At 27.3% G+C, this 21,311-nt stretch overlaps 1 protein-coding gene across 1 annotated transcript; it reads right to left on the bottom strand.

Moving 5' to 3' along the window:
- Positions 1 to 11,898: 11,898 nt before the first annotated feature.
- CCR2 (CRINKLY4 related 2) lies at positions 11,899 to 14,681 on the bottom strand. Its single transcript, XM_012230977.4, has one exon. It carries the CDS (start codon positions 14,435 to 14,437, stop codon positions 12,158 to 12,160), a length of 2,280 nt encoding a protein of 759 aa, XP_012086367.1. The 5' UTR covers positions 14,438 to 14,681; the 3' UTR covers positions 11,899 to 12,157.
- Between the last annotated feature and the right edge of the window lie 6,630 nt (positions 14,682 to 21,311).

Below are 21,311 nucleotides of genomic sequence, written 5' to 3'. Positions count from 1 at the left end.
TTGTTGTATTCATTTGTCTGATGGTTGTGGCTGATTGTAGGTAGTAAATAGTTATGACTGGGGATTAATGGTGGTGGCTGCTGATTATTAATGAGCTAATAAATAATATTTATAAGATTACAACAAGTTTGGATAGCAGAAAAAAAATTTTTTCTATTTTGATTTTTAGAAATTATTTCCTTTAAATGACTTAGCTTTCCCTTCAAATAGAAAAATAATTTTCATTCACTGATTTTCTAGCAATTCAATATATTGAAAAATCTGGAAAATAAATTTCGAGTTTTTTCAGACGACAAACATAATCTTTTTTTTTTTAATAAATACAGTAAAAAAAATTAGAATGGAAAAATAAATTGCTATAGCGGATTACAACTAATTTTTAGTTGTGTTGATTTTTATTTTTTCGATGGATGAAATTTTGTATTAGAAAAGGAGGGTGTGAGTACAAGACAAAATAATTAAATCTTAAATAACTTGTGTTGAGTTGTAAAGAAGATTTTTGTATGGTTAAATAATTAAATCTTTTTTAGTGCTTGGAAAGCTTCGTCTTGAAGAAGACTTTTTTATATGCTGAAGAGCTTTCTATTCTTTCTTTTCAAGTTTAGTTGTATTGAATATTGATAGCCAACTTAACCCTTTGAAAATGATTTTAAAAGAGTGGGTCCAAATAACTTCTAATTTGAAAAATTAATACTTTTAAATTTTTGTTAGCTACAATATTATAAGTCTTCCTAATTTATTGAATTAGACCTAATTCTTCTCGTGCTGGGTTAAGTCTATTGAATTTAATTTTGTTAATATTGTGTCAAGCTATTCAAGAGAAAATACCCTCAATAGAGATTTTTTATATCCACAAAAATTAAATACTCACTTGTTACTTAAAGGATCTAAATCTTTTTACATTCGGGTCGAGAATACTTTAAAATTTTTAACCCTAAAAAATTGGTTGGTAAGTTTAGTCAATAGCCTTTTGGGTAATATCATAATAAAAGTGGTTTCTTAATGAATCCTCTTAATTACATATACGGTACTTTTGGTTTGTTTTTTTCAGTTAAATCATTCGATATCCGGTATCGCCAACTAATCTGAATTCGAGTTTTGCAGAGATTCATTATAGGGGCGACCCTTTCAATTCAGTTTTCTCCATTCGCAACGTTAGATTTGAACCATGGACATTGCTTAAGGATCCAGCGACGTATTTTTTAATGGACCATGAAAATGAATTTAGAATATTTTCTTTTCTAGATATTTTAATATCTCATTTGATACAAATGAATCTCATAGAATTTTTTAAAATAAATTTGAAATTTACGTTTTCATATTTTTGTAGAGGATATGTTTCATGTTTCAAAAAGGAAAATTTTCCATTTTATTCCTTTTATTGAATCCAATATAATTAAATTAACAACTTTAAAGAAGTTATACCTCAATTTTATTTATACCAAATAAGAGAGTAATCTCATAATAATTTTCTTTGGCTTAAAAAAAAAAAAAGGATTAGTCTCATCATGCTTGGTATTTTCTGATTAGGATACCTAACTATTCAATATAATAAAATATATTTCCTCTTTTTTTTTTTTTCTTTCTGATAAAGAAATTGAGGAGTGAAATTTATTGTGACTTCCAAAATAAAGAAAGAAAGTTGAGAGAAACAGAGCCCAAAATAAATTCAGAGAATGTTCTTTGAATCAAGAATTAGATACAAATTCTCTGAGCCACTAAATTAAAAGGACACATTCAGTTCGTGAATCTGATGAGTCTGTTTCTGTCTAGTTTCTAAGTATATAGATTTATACTGCTGCTTCTTTTTTCTTTTTTCTTTTAAAAAAAATTAATTAAACAATAAGACATTTTGATAAAGTGATTTTTTAAAAACTATTAAATTGCTATTTTTTGTTCTAACTTTTTATTTTCTTTGAGATGTAAGTTTAAGTTTTAAAACCCGTAATCCACTTAATTATTAATTAACTTGATTTAATAACACTAATTCTACGTAAATAAAAAAAAATTGTTTAACATTCCTTTTTCTTTACAGTAAGGAAAAGAACCTAACCAAACATATATATGTTTTTAATATAAAAAAAAAAAACATATATATGTTTTTCTTTTCTTTTTTTTTTGAAAATAATATATGTTTTTCTATTAAATAATAAAAATAAGAAAAATTAAAAATTCCTAGGAAGCCTAAAATCAAAGGGATATAGGGATGTTGTGACACTAAAAATAGAATATGGTCCCTTTTTCTTTTGGGTCGGTCCTAAAAAGCCATAATGTAAAGGAGCTAGCTGGGTTACAGTTTGAACTTTTGACCAATCCAAATCAAAGTAATATAGAATTGTAAATTTTTAGAGGAAAAAAAATTCGAATATAAACCCTAATTGATTATGGATAGTAGATGTTACGTTTGGGTAATGTAATTTGGCTGCTATTCTGTTAAAGAATAATACAATATAAAAAGTATTTAAACTCAATTATGCTAATATTAAAAAATTAAATATTTTAATTCAATAAAGAATCATAAGATTTTTGTAAAATAAAAAAAGAGAATAAATTTAACTAAATTAGTAATGATAATATTAAAAAATAATAGACAATTACATATTGTTAAAAGAATAAAATTACGGTATTTTACAACGAATATAAATAACTTGTAATGCACATTAAAAAAAAAAAAGTAAAAATCTAAAAGAGTACATAATTTTCTTAACTTGCTTTTTTAATAATAAAGAATATTTAAATTTAATATCTCTCACTTTTTATTTTTTCACATTAATATAAAAAAAAATATAAAAATCGACTAGATGACCATTTTCATAAAGGATATATTAATTCTTAAGATGTCAACATAATTTTTTTGGCTATGTGCTGCTTTTTTTATATATAATTTTATGCTCAAATTTGTTGAATTGGAGATGGTTAACTGTTGTTGTTATTAATAAAACATTTACCAAAAAAAAAAAAAAATTTGTGTATCATCTCAACAAGTTGAATTTATTAAGACAGAATTGATAAGACAAGAACCATTCATCATTGGCTTATCTAGTCTTTTCTGTTATTGACAATTAATGAACCTGAGTAGCTTCATACACTGACCACAATCAAAATCACAGATAAGACATTATTCATATAATCGAAGGAGTTTTGAATCTTGGAGTTGATATATTCAGTTATATATATATATATATATATATATATATATATATATATATATATATATATATATATATATATAACTATAACAAGGAGGTGTAAGGCTTTTTGGCCATAAAGCGTAAAAACTTTTCCGAGATCGAATTTGTATTTTCATTTTTATAGAAATTAAGGTTATTTATCACTTCAACCAACAACCTTACTAAATATTAGTTTTAGTGCTAATATTTAACTATACATATTCTCTCGTTGTGTGTTTTTTCATTTAGTCTTGTGTAATATTCAGTTAAATAAAACCTCCCAGTAGTGGTTATTCCAAGTTTTAAACCTAATTTTACAAACAAAATTCACTTAAAGATGTCAATTAATTGTGGTCTGTTTGATCTTTCTTATGTCGTGTAGAAGATTTAAAGAGTGAAAGGTTTCAAGATCAAGTCATATCCAACTATTATTCAAAGAGAATATTGTTATTGTATAATCTATATGTTTTTTCTAATCTACCGAGCATCTTTTATATATATATATATATATATATATATATATTAAAAAAACTGCCTAGAGATGAAATTCACTTATGCATGATCCAATTGGCTGTGGGTAAATTATACGATACTATAAAACGTTTTCAAATTAAAGAAAAACAAACCATTTACTTGGTGCAATACAAGAAACCATCAAACCATTAGTCAATACAAAATAAATTAAACCATACTTAATCATGATAATAATAACAAATATAAAAAACGAAGTTAAGTAAACCAAATAGCAAAGATAAAGCAATTAGAAACAATCTCCATAGATGCTTGTTTTGCACATAAAAACATAAGAAAAGTTAAATCCAAAGGACAAAGGTTAGTGACAAGAAATGTATGTGGCATTTGATCAAGACAAATTATTTTCTTTTTTATTTAAAAGAGTGAACCCAGAGCAAAAGAAAGCTAAAGCAAACAACAAAATGGACCTTCATCAAAAGAAATCAAATTATATATATAAAAAATACTATAATATAAGGCTGCCAAAGGAGCATGGGAGAACAAATATATATATTATATATAAGTAATGACCCACTTTCCTTGTTTGTAGAAAAGGATTAATGACCCAGAAAAATTAAATAAAATTTAAGAAATATATTTTAAAAAAAAAAGAAAAGGAAAAGAGAAGAACAGCTAGTAAAACCTATTTTTTAAAGAAAAATATTGAAATAATTTTTTAAAAATTTATATTTTATCGTGTATAGTGTTGGAAGCAACAAGTGTGGGAATCCTCTTGTCAGAGATTTATGGGTCTCTTCCCTTCCTGTTTGTTTTTTTTTGTCCCTCAAGCTTAGATTCTATACTCCAAATCTTCTCTCTACATAACAATAATTATTATTATACAATTAATAAAGCTAATTCACTGGACTGACTATTTAGTTTTTATTTTTTAAAATTTAATTTTGTATGAAAATTGTAACCTTCTTTCTCTGCTAATTCTATGCTCCTCGAACTACACAAATTGGAATTATGATGATGAAGTTGGCACAACAAGTCATGTGCTTGCTTGCAGCCTTCTTTCTTTTTTAATTCTCTAAATAAATAAATAAATAAAATAAATTTATGGATTTCTTTATATTTTTTAAATGATAAAAAAAAATATGAGACCTCGAATTTAACCCAACAAACACGCATGTTATAGAGATGTTGTAACATCAGGTTTTTGTAAGTATACGACTGCTCTGCTTTTTATAACATTTTCAACGCTCTATCACTTGTTTTCTGTCTCTTTAAACCCTAACTATATATCTACCTATTACTTTCTTTCTTTCTTTCTTTTAATTTTTAATGTAACCAAATACTATATATTTTTCAAAAATATTACACAAATTTTAATATTTAAAATTTATTCTTTTTTTTAATGAAAAGAAAATGTGGTTGTGCCTTTTTCTGTGTGTTTGTGTTGGGAAGAGGGGAGTATATGTATGTGGATGGAGGGTTGCAAAACCCTAGCTAATAATTTTCAAGTAGGTGACAACAAATGATGACAAAAAATGGTGATATATATGTAGTTTGAGACCAAGTTGGGCATCATCACTGCAGCACAGCATCTGTTGTCGTTTGGTGAACACATACGTTATTATAGTGTAGTGCCTTGTGCCAAAGGAAGAATTATTAATTTTATTATATTCATGTGTCGATCATACGGTCTTGATTTACAATTTTTTTTTTCTTTTTAAGGGTAACTTGATTTACATTTTATTATTAGGGAAAAGGATACCGTTAACGATGAATTAGTAGTTTTAGTAGCATTTAGCTGTTAACTCAGAATAATAGATCTACTCCACCTCAAATTTTATACAGAAGGTCTTCCTGTACTAGCTTTTTCTACCTGTACCGCAATTGAAGTACATGTTTGAATAGCTTTTTATAAAACGTTATAAGTTAAAAAATATATAGTTTAACTTTTTATAAAACGTTTAATCTCTAAAAGCTAGTTCAAATGCTATTTTTTATAATGTTCAGTAATATATTATTTAGTGTTTTAATTAGTCAAAATGTTAAAAACTATTTAAAAAGCTGTTGCCAAACACTTATTTATTAATTACTCAACCTCTAGCAGGAGAGTGCAATATTTGAAGTTTCTGTTGGTTTTCACAATTTGTAGTTGAAAAAAATAATGTAGAATTGAACAGAAGGCAGTGGAAGGAAAAAAAGGGAAAATGAAAAGACAATTGAGAGAAAACTCATTGGGAAAGAGAGATTGGGATGTATAGAACATATAGTCTATATTCATGAAAACATTTTAGCCTCTTGCAAGAGTAAATCATTGCATATATGTTCTTGTAATTTTTCTACAAATGTTTAACTTTTATTTTTTATTTTTTATTTTTAAAAAATTTTTTCTAATATAATGACTTTGCATTTTCCATATCCAGCTTTGCAATTTGTCTTACATTGTCTTTTCATATTGTTTGATGTGACATGAAAATCATCAATAAATGTTAGGTGAGTTTGAATTTATATAAAATAAACTATCAGGATAAATAGCATTTTCATGTATAAAAATTTTATTGCTAAATTAAACTATTGTATTCTCTAATATTTTAATAACAAAATATGATAAAATTATCGCTTTATTAATTATTCTAAAACCCTTTAATCTCCCTTCTTAAATAATTTTATTTACTACTATTTATTTATTTGTAGAGTTGTGGCTTATAACTTTTTTTTATTGTTTATTTATCTATAGGGCTGTAATAAGATATTTCTGTTATTTATTTCCTCTCACTTATTATCTTCCTTCTTTAATTATTATACTCACACCAATCTATTAATTTCTCTTCTAAATTAACTAATTAATTAATTAATTAATAATGTCTATGTTCCTTTGGTCTTCCTAAGCCTACCTTAAGTGTCTTTGCACCATATAGTTGAGTGTTCTGTTTCTTTTTTACAAGTTAATGTACCAATTTCAAATTAGAATGTATTAGATTCAAACATATTGAAAAATTAAACCTCAATTTCAAAATTCGCATGCCTACACATCACATCAATCAACCTATAGCAGCTCTTGTGGATGATACATTTTTCATCTCCTTTACTTCTCCGAGATTGCAAGGTGTCTCGACGATTAATTTTCTACTTTTCTACTTGAATACTTAAATGATGTTGTCATAATAAATAAATTTCTTATGTTTGATATATTTATAATTTAAAATAAATATTTCAATTGAATTTTATAAATTTATGTTTGGAATAAATTTTTAAATGAAATTTATTTATTTTTATTTTCTATCGTATTCTTGATATAATAATTTAACAAAAACAAATAACAAAATAAAATAAAATATGATAATAGTGCCCGTTAGAGTACATGGAAAAATTATTGATAATTTATTTTCATAATAATAATATTATAATTAAAATTAAATATTGTAACATTAAGAGTAAAGTTTTAATATATGATAAGTTATTAAGCATAATTAATAAATTTTATCTAGTTTAATCAATATATTAATTTCATACCGTTTGTTAATTCTTTTACATGGCATAAAGTATTGTTTTTAACTTTTTTTTTTTTTTATGTTATCTAAAAACTTTCTTTTTATGTTATCTTACACTTCTTTTTCTTTTCATTATGCCAAGTAAAGTAATGTTTTAGTTCTCTAAGCTCTTTTTAAAATATAATAAATGATGAGTGATAAGTGTATTTACATTTTCTTAGAAAAAATTAAATTTTAAATGGTTTATGGAGTTATCGTAAAATTAATAAGTTAAATAAGCAGAAAAATTGAAATTTTCACTTTATAAAAAAAGAAGGGTAATTTTTTCATGAAAAATTTGTTACTTAGTTTTGTGGAATTCATTTAGAAATTCCACCTATTTTTATAGGATTTGGCTTAATTATGTTCAATTCTATGGAATTAAATTCATAGAATTGAAATTTACATTTTTTTTTATTCCAAACACAAAAAAAAAAAAAAAAAAAAGATTTCAAAATAAATTCTATAAGATTTTATAGAATTCATTTGCTCCAAACAAGAAGTTTATTTTTTATCAATCCAGTATTTTTATTAAATATTTTTTTCAGTTAAATACATTTGGTCTTATTTTGCTTAATAATTGAAATATAGATTTTTATTCAATATACAGTATCAATCGCAAATATTTATTTATTTGCACACCAAGATATAATCTAGTGTTAAATGTATATATGATCTGATAATAAATTTAGGTTTAATCCCTTCAAAAAAATCATAAATATTTATTTAATTTATTTTTCTTCTTTCATTTCTTGAATTTTATTATTTTATATTTTTCTTGTAAAAAATATCAGATTTCCTTATAATTTTTTTGCTACGAAATAAAATTAAAAAAATAGAAAAAATAAATAAAAATAAATCATTTATTTTAAAAATAATAATTTTAAATGTTAATAGCTATTTTCATGTAATTTATAATATGTCAATTTTAGAAAGCCATTATTTCTTCCTTATTGAAAGTTATTTAAATGAGTGCTTCTCTAGCAGCGATAACTACTGGAACTTTCACGGTAGGAATTCATTTTTTAATTCTTGATTTAATTGATAATTTCTTTACTTTATTTTTATTTATCATATTTCTTTTTTTCTATAAAATTCTCACCTTCTTTATACAATCATTTGACCAAATACCATATAATCACTGTTACACTTTCATAGGTTACAACCAAATTCGAACAAACAATAGAAATGAAATAGAGAAAAAGGAGTTGAGTTCTAAACTCTTTTTTAATGATCTAATCTTATTGAAAAAAACAAAATGTAATAAAGACAAGTCCCAATATTATGTTAAATATCTTTATATTTTTATTGGCATTTATATTGTTTTCATTAATTTTTTTAACCATATATAATATATATTTGTTTTATGTAAGTATACTATTTTTTATTCAGATGTATTTTTTATTCATCGTATGAAATGATAAATATATTTTTGCTTTTCTATGAAAAAAATTCTAACTCCGTGACTATATAAATGTAACCATATAAAGAAATGAATAAAGCTGACGAATAAAGTAAAATAGTTTAATTTGATTTTCCAACGAGAAATTTTGTTTATATAAATTTAATTATGAAAAAATTATTAGTTGAAACACTTGATTGATAAAAATAAAGTTGAGATAAAATTCAAATACTAATTTTCATTTATTTATAGAAAAAAATTTGTGTAAAAATTGCTTTAAAATTACTTGATATTTGGAATGCTTGAGAAAATCAATCAATAAAAATTTTCTTTAGGTGAAAAGAAAAAATTATACATCATTTTAAAAAGGAAAAAAAATGTTACCACCAATAGTCAACAGTATCACCGGCCACAATCATGGGTGATCCACAATCATTAAAGGTGTGCATGGGGTCGTGCGAATCCGATCCATTCTCAAAAACCATTCTGAATTTCTGTTTGGAAAAAATTTGATATTAATTTAATCGTGAGTAATTATGGGGTGAGAATAATTCTTTTATGAAAATCCTCGTATTGATCCAATTTTTACCCCCATCCTGTCACAAAAATCGGGTATTTCCGTCATATATATATATATATTTTAAATTCTGGGTTTTTTTTTTTAATTTTAAATCATATTCATAAAAGTCATTTCATCTTTTTTATTTTTAATTTTTTCATGACACCATTCACTTATTAAGCGAAAAATAAGGAAAAAAATAATATGTATTTTTCTAAATATAAAATGAAATAATTAATTAAACGTAATTTTTAATACAAATTTTTTCTCTATTATTCTATTATATGTATTAAGTAAATTTTTCTGAATGAATTTTTTCTTTAAAAAAAAAAAAAAGATTAACCAATTCAATAGAAAATATTAATTGTAATGAAAATATTAAAATTCATAAAATACATGTAAAGTTAAATTGTATATAATTTTTGAATTATTTTATTTTATTATATTTAATTTAATGCTATGATCAATTAGTAAGTAACTACCAAATGTTCTATTATTGAATTTAATAGTAGATTATGGATGATTGAATTAATTATTTGATCTACTCTTTTTTTTTTTTTAACTCAAATTTGTATTGATGAATTTTGTTTGATTGTAATTGAAGAATATAATCATTTTATTTTTTTTGGTGAAATAAATAATTTAGTAAGACTATGCAAAATTTTTATTGATTCCCAACCCATGACTCATCCCATAGATTCGATGAAATGGAACCGAACATGACTATATACCTATTGAAGTCAAATTAAAATTTCATTTTGTCCGATATTTCAGAATGAAGCTGAAAATTGTATAATTCTCGTCACAACCCGATCCATCCATGCCCTTAACAACTACAGCGATTTATTTGTAGCCTATTACAACTCAACTATGGCCCAAAATAAATTATAGTGTTTATTTCATCATATGAGCATCACTTATCATCTCACCCTTAAGCACAGTTAGCAGAGCAGCTCCTCAGTTATGGGTCTTACAAAATAATTATCTTTTTCTGAAAATCTGCAATATTATAATAATTGAAAATGATTTCCGCATGCTTATTCAGACTCTGCGTAAAGCCATGAATGTGATAATCAAGTATATGAATTGGTCTTCACTGTTACATTCCTTGAGTTTGAATTATTACTCTTACAAATATATAATTTGAAAAAAAAGTTCTTGTATTTTTTTTTAATTATGGCCAGATGGTCTTATTGGAAATAATTAATTGGGTAACCTTTGAAATTCAATTTAATTAACAAATTTATCTTTTTTTTTTAAATTGATAAATTAAATAATCCCTCACATTTACAAATTACTTCCTTCTTTCAGAATAAATATTACTCAAAACTCTTTGTAGTAGTTAAGACCCTATTTGCCAACAGTTTTCGAGCCAACTTTTAGCGTTTTGACTAAGTCAAAATTTTATTTTTATTAATTTTAGCGTTCGGTAATATATGTAGAGAAAGCCTGATATTTTTTTGCTTCAGAGCTTTCCAGATGCATGAACCAGATTTAAACTGCTATATAAATAATTACCAGCTAAAAGCTATTAGCTACCAGCTAATGGAATAACTAACAGCTAGTGCAATAACTAATAATTATTAAAACAGCTAATATCGTGGAACATACCCTAAAGGAGAATTTTGATATAAGAGTACCAAAATGCCCTTAATACAAGTCTCAAATTAATAATTGACCTTTTTATTTCTTTTTAGTTTTCTTTTTGAAATAATCATTGAACTTTTAACTTTGTCTATTTTGACTCGAAATAAATTTTATGACATAATTAAGATATTTTTTTGTCAATTAAAAATCAATTTTTGTTTAAAAAATTGTTTAATTTTAATTTATTGAGAATTTTCTATATTTAACTTGAAAAGAAAAGTGTGTGCTAGTTTGGGCCTAAATTTGACCCAAGAAAACCGACGAACTCTGTTTTTCCTTTGAGCTATGGCTATTCTCTCTTCTGGGCTTTGAGTTCTTTCCTGTAACCCAAGAAATGTGTGGGCTTATGGAGTTTTATTTTTGGTTCCTTTTTCTATGAAAAATGCAGTCAAGACTCAGGTGTGAGAAATACCGAAAAAATTGTCTTCTTATATTCCAGCTACATGTAGGCATAAGACCACCGCTCCAAAATTTCACGTTTCAATTTCAAAATTGCTTGTTCTAATTATAAGAAAGGTGGAATGGAAATCGAACAGCTTTTAGGTAGTTTCTAAAATGTTTGGAACCGAAAATTCCAATTTTATTTCGGTTTAGAACTGAAATTAGATAATTTATTTCACACTTTTAAAATTCTTTTTTTTTTTTTTTTTGATTTACAGCTTGAATAAATAAAAATAATAATAAATATTACAATTGAAAAACACTGAACTAATAATAATAAATAATAAATTTATTTTGAAAATTATAATGAAAAAAAAAAATACAAGTTTGGAGTTTTTTAAGAATATATTTTTCACCGTTTCAAACTCGAACCTCCGGTTTCAATCTCAAAAATGAAGAACTGAAACCGAACCTTAAGTGCAGGTGTTGCTTATGGTTTGAAACTACAACCATTAACCATAGTTTAGTGCTGATTTTGACCGGTTTAATTTCGATTTGGTTATAGTTTGAAACCGAACCATAGGGATCCCATGGTATCAGTAGAAAGTGTTTTGGCTCACTGACAGCAGAAAAAATATCTTCTGCAACATCTAAACTAATTACAAAAGATGAAAACAATCATTCTAAAATAGTGATTTGAACAAATCATGCTTTGAGAAATTAAAAGTATAAACAAGCAAATGAATAATATCTCACAGCAAATGAGCCTTGGCTATAATATAGCTTTGTAAATGCTACTTACAACAGGAGACCAGAAACCACCAAAAAAAAAAAAAAAATCAGTAGATGGACGAACTGCAAAAACCTTGCTGTAATACAATTGAAAGTTCTTTCACTCTGTGAAAGAGTAAAGGAATTTGAACTCACAAAATGCAAATGTTTTACAACACACAAGCACTTGCTCAAAGAATTGTTCAGGAAGTAATTTCATAAGGTATGGTTATAATAACAATCCAATTTTCACAATCTGATCCAACAAATTTGACACATTAGACATGCTAAGACGCTCACTTGGATTTTCCCTCAAAGCAAGCTCAGCTACATCAGCAAGTTTAAGTAGCGGCTCTACATTTCTCGGTAGAGCTACATTTCGATCGATAATGGCAGCCGCTCTTCCCATTCTTATAAGAGGCAAGGCCCATTCAACAATGCCTGCAGGAGTACAATCCCTATTGAAGGCTTTCCTTCCACTTAATATTTCTAGCAGAACAATACCAAAGTTATAAACATCACTCTCCATACTGCCTTTTATATCCTTATCGTTACTGCTTAAAAGTCCAAAATCTGCAATTCTTGCACTCCATTCAGAGTCTAGAAGAATGTTTGAAGTCTTTACATCTCGATGAACGATTGGGGGCTTAACTTCGTAATGGAGGTACTCAAGTCCTCTTGCAGCCTGCAAAGAGATTTTCAATCTCAAGTTCCAATCGAGTGGAGAGAGGTCTCCGTGGAGATGGTCATGAAGTGTGCCATGAGGCATGAACTCATAAACCAACAACCTCTCCCCCATTTCTGCACAATAACCTAACAAGTTCACTATATTGCTATGCCTTATTCCACACAAGATTTCTAACTCTGCTTCAAATTCACGACTGTTTGTGTGTATTATAGTGGCAGCATTAGCTCTCTTAACTGCTACTTGCCTACTATCAGAAAGAACTGCCTTGTATACAAAACCGAAGCTTCCTCTTCCAAGTTCATTGAATTCCTTGAAACCATGTGTTGCATCTTTCAGTTCTGAAAGCCGGAACACTTGTGTCTCTCCAATAGATGTAATTATAGAGATAGGAGGTTGTGGATTTGGGTCAAGATCAGTTTGGACCACTCGGTTCCCTCCACAAAAATTACATTGATATTTTCTGGTTTCTCCATCTTTAATATTGACCGTCCTTGGAATGAGACACCATCCGAGTAAAATGAAGACAGAAAATAACACTGAAGAGCCAACAATGACTGCTAGTTTCTTTATCTCTTGTTGCTCCTGCTGTTTAATCTCTGATGAAGAAGTAAGTCCACAGACATCCCAACAAGAGCTATTTTGACAAAGTGAACAAGCAGTGCATACTCTATCAGCATTTTCACTGCACATGCTTGAGGGAAAATAACCTTTTGAACAATTTGTACCACAAGGCAAGCAAATCGTCAAATCCTTTCTAATACATAAACTAGTCAACTCTGGTTCATTCAGGATGCTTGCATTGAATGCAAACTTCCCATCAGGACATGAGCCTAGTGAACACATACCAGGGCTGCATAACTGCAACGGTGGGCTATAATCTGGAAGGGATTGCGCATGAACACCCCAACAATCAAGAACTAAGTCAACCTCTCTAACCCCACAAGTAGTGTAGTCTGATGAAGCAAGAGTCATAAAACCAGAACCTTTTGGAATTGATGATAAATCAAGATTCCCCCAGCACTCAACTCCATGATTATCTTCTCGAACTCCACAATAATGATGTGCTCCTGCACTTAGACTCACAAATTGAGTTCCGAGAAGTGGAGTACGGAACTCATTATCATCACCCCAACATTCTATTTCTTTAGACATATTTTTAATTCCACAAACTGAATTCCTACCTGAGGCCAAAATTTCAAAATCACTAGAAACATCTGGAACTCTTAAATTAGCTGATCTGGGTCCCCAACAAACCACATTGCCTTGCTTACTAATACCACAACTAAATCCATCTCCAGAAACTATTCTCCTAAACGCAAGACTATCAACATATGAATTATGAAATGAATTGAATGTTTGATTGAATTCCCAACAATCAATATTACCATATCCGGTACTAGAAAAGTAATATCCTCTGATAGCACAAGCATGATATTTACCAGCAGCTATTTGTGAGTAAGAATTGGCTCTAAAATTTTTTGGAACAAGGTTTGTACCTGGATCTAACATGCTAAAACAAAATGCCTGAGAGATATTGGATGAAATGCCACAAAGGAAACCCTCACCACCAGATAAGGATGCCATTGATGGAAGAGAGCTAAAATATGCTTTTGATGATGAAACTGAAAAATTATCATCTTTATCCCAACATGTGATATCTTGCTTTCCGCCAGCATCTATAGCACAAAAGAACCCATTTTCACCAAATGCAGCTGCTATTGGACCTGATGATCCATACCCAGAAGCAGTTATTGGCAATAATCCAATAAATGAAATGAGAAGGAGAAGAGGTGAACCAGAAAGAAATTTTTGGAATGGCATTTCTACTGGTTAATGGGCTATAGATAATTAAAAGTTTAATTATCTTATAAATTAAAAGGCTGCAGGTGGGATTGGAAGATGCTGATTTGAAGGGATTGTGATGGGTGTTTGGGGTTTTAGCCATTTTTATTTGTAGAGGAGTAGAGATTCAGATAGACAGTTATAAGTCAAAGAGAAGTGTCTGACTCAATTGGAGGTAGTTAATTAAATAACTGTAATTTAAAATCACAGGTAGCTGGCTTTATCTGTAAGTGAGTCGACTCGTTTTTATACTTCTAGGCTTTACTTTGATTCAATGCAATTTAACTTTGCTTATTCTTTGAAAGTACACATTTTGCCTTTTCTCTTTTATTTTCTTTCTTCCAGACTTTTTACATTTCAGTTCAAGAAAGGAGAATGATGAAAAGGATAACGATTACAGGGGATTAAGAGGACATAATGAGAAACTATTAAGCTCTACTTACAAAGAAAAATAATTTACAAAATTTACAAGGAAACTACTTAAGGCTTCATTAAGAATTAATCAAGGTGGTAAGATAGGAATGATTATTTCCATTTTATTTTTTATTAACTTTATAAATTATTAAAAAATTATATCTCATTACTTATCTTATTTTTCTCCTTAATTATAAGTAAATTCTGAGATAAAAAAGAAACGAGAGAAATAAATTGAAAGGACGTTTATATGAGATATCATTTATTGAGAAAAGATATCCATTTTAATTTTTTTGACAAATATTATTCGGCAAAAGAACTTAATTGAAATAATTTTGTCTGTTCAAATTCTTTATTAATCAAAAAATAAAATTGATTTGGAATGATTATGAATGGCATAATAAAGAAGCAGAGATAGGCATTGATGAGAGGCTGAACAAAACCAGGCTGTATATTAATCTACAGGCCAATGTAGCCCCCCATCCAACTCTGTTTTCTCTGTCTTTATGTCTCCTAAGCCCTACTTGCATTTTTAAATAATTGTGCATTAAATCACCAAGATACTGTTTTTTATTTATTTTTATCTTTTGTATCTTGCAGTTTATATATTAGTAGATTTTATGCCAGACAAGATTTCATCATCCATTATATTAAAGCAAGAAAATTTAAATAAGCAGCATTTGAGTCTATAAATTGGCAGGAGTTATTTGTTTGTTTGGGTTAAATTCTGAATGCTGAATTCAAATTTACTATCTTATTGAACTAAATGATTGAAAAACGGTATCAAGAATCAATTGTGGAAGATTAAGAAGTATATAGAATGTCATCCCGTTAAGATAGATTTTTATTTTTACATTCAATAAGTTACACAGTTTATTGAATCAACACTAAAAAAGATTTTTTGTCATTCCGGTAAAACTTGATTTACAAATTTAAATAAACAATTTATTGGTTTAGACAAACATGTTTATTTCCTATTATATGAATGAATAAGTTGAAGGTTCAATAGGTTGTCATTAAATTGAAATACACGGTCCATTATTTTGAAAATTATTTTCATGACTGAATTGTAAGAGATACAAATATAATAAAATTTTATTCTCAACAAAATGTAATAGAATTTCATAATAATAAATCTCAGTGAGTAGATAAACTCATCATCAATATGTAATTACAAGTCACCAAGACTTTTTTTTTTTTTTTTTGAAAGAAGTCACGAAGACAAATTAATATCATAATATCACAAATCACAGTTAACTCAACTATTGAATTTTCGCCTCATAATTCAAAATTTTAGCTTAAAGAGTCTTGAGTTGAACTGAAATTTATAGCGTCTAAAATTTAATTTTCACTTTTTCCAAATACTACTTAAGTTTAAAAATTAGATAGCAACGCTACAAAATTCAACAATTGACCAAAAAAAAAAAAAAAAAAAAAGCAGCCTAATGGATAATTTTGATCTTGAACTTTAATCAATTAATTTTGTGGCTTCTGAACTTTGCGATGATTCAATTATAATCCTACACTTTTATATATAAATAATAATTATATATCTCACCAAAATAAAAATATATTTGCAGGTATTCAATTATAACCCTATACTTTCATATTTCATTTTGGCGAGGAACATAATTATTATTGAAATGTGAAAGTGCAGTATTGTGATCGATTTTTTACAAAGTTCAGAGAATCATAAAGATAATCACCGAAAGTACAGAGTCGTTTTGAGCCAAAAAAAAACCCGTAGAATTATTTGGTAAGCCATAGTCCCATATTTAAAAATAATTATTGAAAATAGGGAACATGGGTTGGTTGATATTCATAAACTTGCTTCCTAACCTCCAATGCTTCTCTCATGGGAATGCTACCAGAAAATCCAAAACTGAATGTTAACTATAAGACAGGAAAATCTGAAGAATGAAAAAAAAATCTTCAAATAATAATTTTTTCAAAATAATATTAATAATAATTAGGATATACTAATGTTTCAATTCAAAGTCTACTACACATATCAAATTATTTTTGGTAATATAATTATAAATCATAAAAATTTTAATATTCTAGTTTAAGGTATTGAATTTTTGCATTATGATTCTAAGCTAATTATTGAGTACGAATAAATAATAGTACCTCCCAAGAAACATGAAGCCATAAATTAAACCATTGGTTCTGACATAAATGCCACATGCAATTAAATCAAGGAAAAAAATATAAATGATCAAATTACGGCGAAATTAATACATCAGTTCTTTACTTTTAAAAAATTATTTGAAAATCCTTAACTTTTGATTTCATTAACTACGTAATTCTTCCATCCATAAAATATTCGTTTTCTAATAAATATATATATATAAAAGATAAAAATGACCTCCAATTGAACTCAACAAGAACTCCAATTAAATTCAACAAAATCCCTAAATATCATCCATTAAAAAAATTCAATCCCCCTCTCTCGAACTCAATTAAATCTTACCAACAAAAATTTAGTATTTTTGGAGTAAAATTTAGTAATTTTAGAGTTGAAACGAATCGAGATGATCAACTGGATGTCAAATAAACTGTATGGTGATGATGATCTCTTGGCCAGATTTGCTGCTTGTAAAGCTTTCTCCTCCATTAGTTCCACATTGTTGTTATTGCTGCTTAGATGCATTGCAGCCACCGCGACGAGGATGAAGTCAAGAAAATCATTTGGTTAGTTAAGGACGCTGCTCATTTTGATCTTTCGTCTCTATTAGAATTACTATCTCCATCCACAAATATGTCATTTTAAGAATGAATTGTTTTTTTTTTTTTTTAAATTCACCCATATTCATATTAAATCCAATAATTATTTCTATAATTTTCTAAAACTATCTTTAATCAAATTAATGATACGAAGATAAATAGTAATTTAATTAAATTAATAAGCCTTTATTTATAATTTGGGGGAATCAATTTTTTCAATGCAAAAATTTCAAATAACTTACCTATAATGCTTGTCACAATTGAAATTTTACATCTTTTAACAAAACCATTAAATTTGTTTAAATTACAATAAATTATTGAGTAAATTGACTATATTACCCTTAATTTAATACTAATTTTTTAAAAAACCATTAAATTGAAGTAATAATTATTGTCATATACAAATGGTAAATATGCAAAAAAAAATTTATTTCTCCTTCAAACACAAATGTGACAAGTATTATGAAATAAAGATAATATATTCTTATAGAGTATTGAGGAAAGAGGAATTCAAACTTGGATCTATCGTCAAGTCACAATGCACTTATCACTAAGCAATGAATAAGCAATGAATTATTGTGCATCAAAAACAATAAATTAAACCATTAGTGACATAAATGCAATATACAATTTTAAAATTGACCGACTAAATTGGAAATGAGTACTTCCGTACTCTCCCTAAGTGGCAAATGATATTTAATTGGCTGAAAGTGATAAATTATGGTTAAGTAAATTTAATGCGTCAAATTGATCCTATGATTTGGTCAACGGAGACATTAGGCACATTCTCTGGTATTACTGAATTGATAATTAACAAATTGTAATTAACAAAATAAAACAATGTGATGATTAACACCCCATGCACATGAACTTGGCGAACTTCAAGGGGCTTGCACCTATGATGTTCCTTTTAATTTCTAAATTTTTTTTAAACTATTAATTAATACATAAATTACTCAGAAAAAAATATTATTTTTATAAAATTTTAATATCTATTTAAATTCATTTTAGTTAAAATTTCAATTTTATTCTACTTGAATGAATTTTAACCCGTGATCCTTTGCTTTATTTATTACGAGGGTCTAAAACCTTGGTTACTGCTTTTCCATCATCAAGAGCAAGCATGTTCATGTACTAAGCTAAATTGTTCATCTCCCAAACTTGAAATTAGTATGATATAAATGAATTCTATAAAATTTTATAGAATTTATTTATGAATTTTGAAATTTTCATATTTGGTTCATTTAAAATTTTATATTTTTATCTTTATAAAAAAAATTATGCTTGAATCCAATTCTATTGAAACTAATAAAATAAATTTGCAAACTTAAAAATCATAAATTCTAAATATACATTAAGAAACATGTGTTGGGGCTTATTTTTTAGCCATCGCAACATTTAATGTGGGTAGAAACTTATTTTCCTTGGTTTTGTATACACCGAATATATAATTTAACCTTAAATTTTTAAAAGAAATACGGTGGCCCCTGAACTTTGAAAATGATCATGTGGTCTCATGAACTTCACTATGGCTTCTATGGATTTTATTTTATGTATTTTACACCTTGCAAATTGAAAAGTGAATCAGCTTTAAGGACCATAATAAGTATTGAAAAAGTAAAATTTAAAGCGCTGCAACCACAGGTTTAAAAAATGAAATTCAAAGTCCACAAGATCATTTTTAATTAAGTAAGATATGCTATATATTGCCATCCTAGACATATTTCAATCAAGTTATTAAAGTTAAGTTTTATTTGTTTTTCCCAAAATATTATTAAGATTTCTACACTATGTTGGGGTTTATCCAATTCATTTAATTTAAATAATTTTGAAGTACCTTAATTTCATTTCTTAAAGAATAAGCATAGAATGTCAGGAACCCACCCTATAGCACATAATCACTTAATTAGGACTACTATCAAGCAACAAAAAACTATAGTAAACCTAATCAAACATACTTAACCTTATTATAAACATGCAAATGTAACATTCATCGTTTAAAGGGAAGTTTTAACACTATTAATTAGAACATGTATGTAGCATTCAAAAATTTGTATGGCAACATTTAGCCTAATCTTTAAGGATTCGATTTACCTAAACTTGATTAATAAATCCACCCATGGAACAAATTAATAAAAAATAAATTTTTATTAAAATTTATTTAGTCAATCTTCATATAATCCACAAGGCACCTAAAAACACAAATAAGGTATCAGAGTCGATTAAAAAAACTTGGCAAATTGCGATCGGAAAACGGTCACAATATCAAAGATATCCGTCGCTATTGTCAAATTGTAATTACGTTGCCATTGATAACAACTCGTCGCATAAAGTCTCGTCGCTATTTATATTGGAATAGATTTTGCAATTGGTCGCAACGGCAAATACAAATGGTTGCTAATTGGAACCAGTTTGGTCCTCAAAAAATTCGATCACTAATTGATGATAACGTGATCGCTAGGCGGTTGCAATGTGGAGTTTGAATTGTCACTGTTATTCACAAAATGGTCATTGATCAATAGCAGTTGCAATATAAAATATTTTTTCGATCGCAAATGAGTCGCTAATCGATTACAAAATTGGCATGGAGGGAAAAAAAATTTAAAATTAATAAAAATAAATTTTTTTTTTCACCTTCTAAAAAAACATATATATACGCGCATGTGTGTGTATAATCATCGTCATCAAAATGCAGCATACAGAAATCCAAAAAGCACTCTAAATGTAGTATTTTTACAGAATATGAAACCTAAAGCAAAATAATATAACTAAAATGGTCTAAAGTCAAATCTATGCCACTGGTCCGCTGAAGTGGCTGCAGGAGGTGCTATAGTACCTTCAGGATGCGATATAGTATATGCAGGAGTCATTAAGGTATTTACAGCGGCGGTTACAGTATTTGGAGGAGGAATCAAAAGTGCGAACCTGGAGGAGCTGCTAGTGGATCTAAAATAGTTGGAGGATGTGAGGAAGTAGCGACATTGTGTGGGCAAAACATCTACATACCAATCCACACAAAAAATGACTATTCTAATATATGATTAAAGATTATAGATATATTGCATCATAATCCTTTAAAGAGCCATAAATTTAAAATAACTAATTGTCGTATGGCTTCAGTATAGGGCTTTTCAAAACTACAGAAATGAACATATTAACTCGTCATTGTGATATTAGCCGATGTAAAACCTATTAAATGTATATTTAGTTAATATTGTATGGAACTAATTACAACATACATCCATTCATAATGCTCCTAAGTATCTTATAATACCATACTTTATTAGACAAATAAGTATCAATCACGTCATAATTCATAGGAATATAAGTTTGTTTGTGAAAATTTTACTCTCGTTCAATAATAATGAAACAATCCCTACCGTTAATATAATCATTATATAACTTTGAGGGCACTAAAAAAAGTGATAAAAGGGAGTGAAAATTAGGGACAATGAATATTATTTGTCCCCAAAAATCATAACCCATTGAAATTAGGAGACAATTTTAAAAATTATTCCTTTTTACTGTAATAAGACGCAAAATGGACAATTTGAATTTATTACGATATCTTACTCATATTTTAATTAAAAATTATTAGGATAACAATTGTGCTAATAATAAAGGACAATTTTATACCTTCGATACTAAAGATAAGTATTGTTGTTAATTTTAGGAATGATTGATGTCTCATGTGGTAGTTGAGATAACTTTT

The sequence above is a fragment of the Jatropha curcas genome, chromosome 6 (assembly GCF_041381405.1).
Source record: "Jatropha curcas cultivar XTBG-Jc1 chromosome 6, XTBG_Jcur_1.0, whole genome shotgun sequence".
NCBI classification, from domain to species: domain Eukaryota; kingdom Viridiplantae; phylum Streptophyta; class Magnoliopsida; order Malpighiales; family Euphorbiaceae; genus Jatropha; species Jatropha curcas.
The sequence above is the reverse complement of the archived record's forward strand: the minus strand, read 5'-3'. Positions and strand labels throughout refer to the sequence as shown.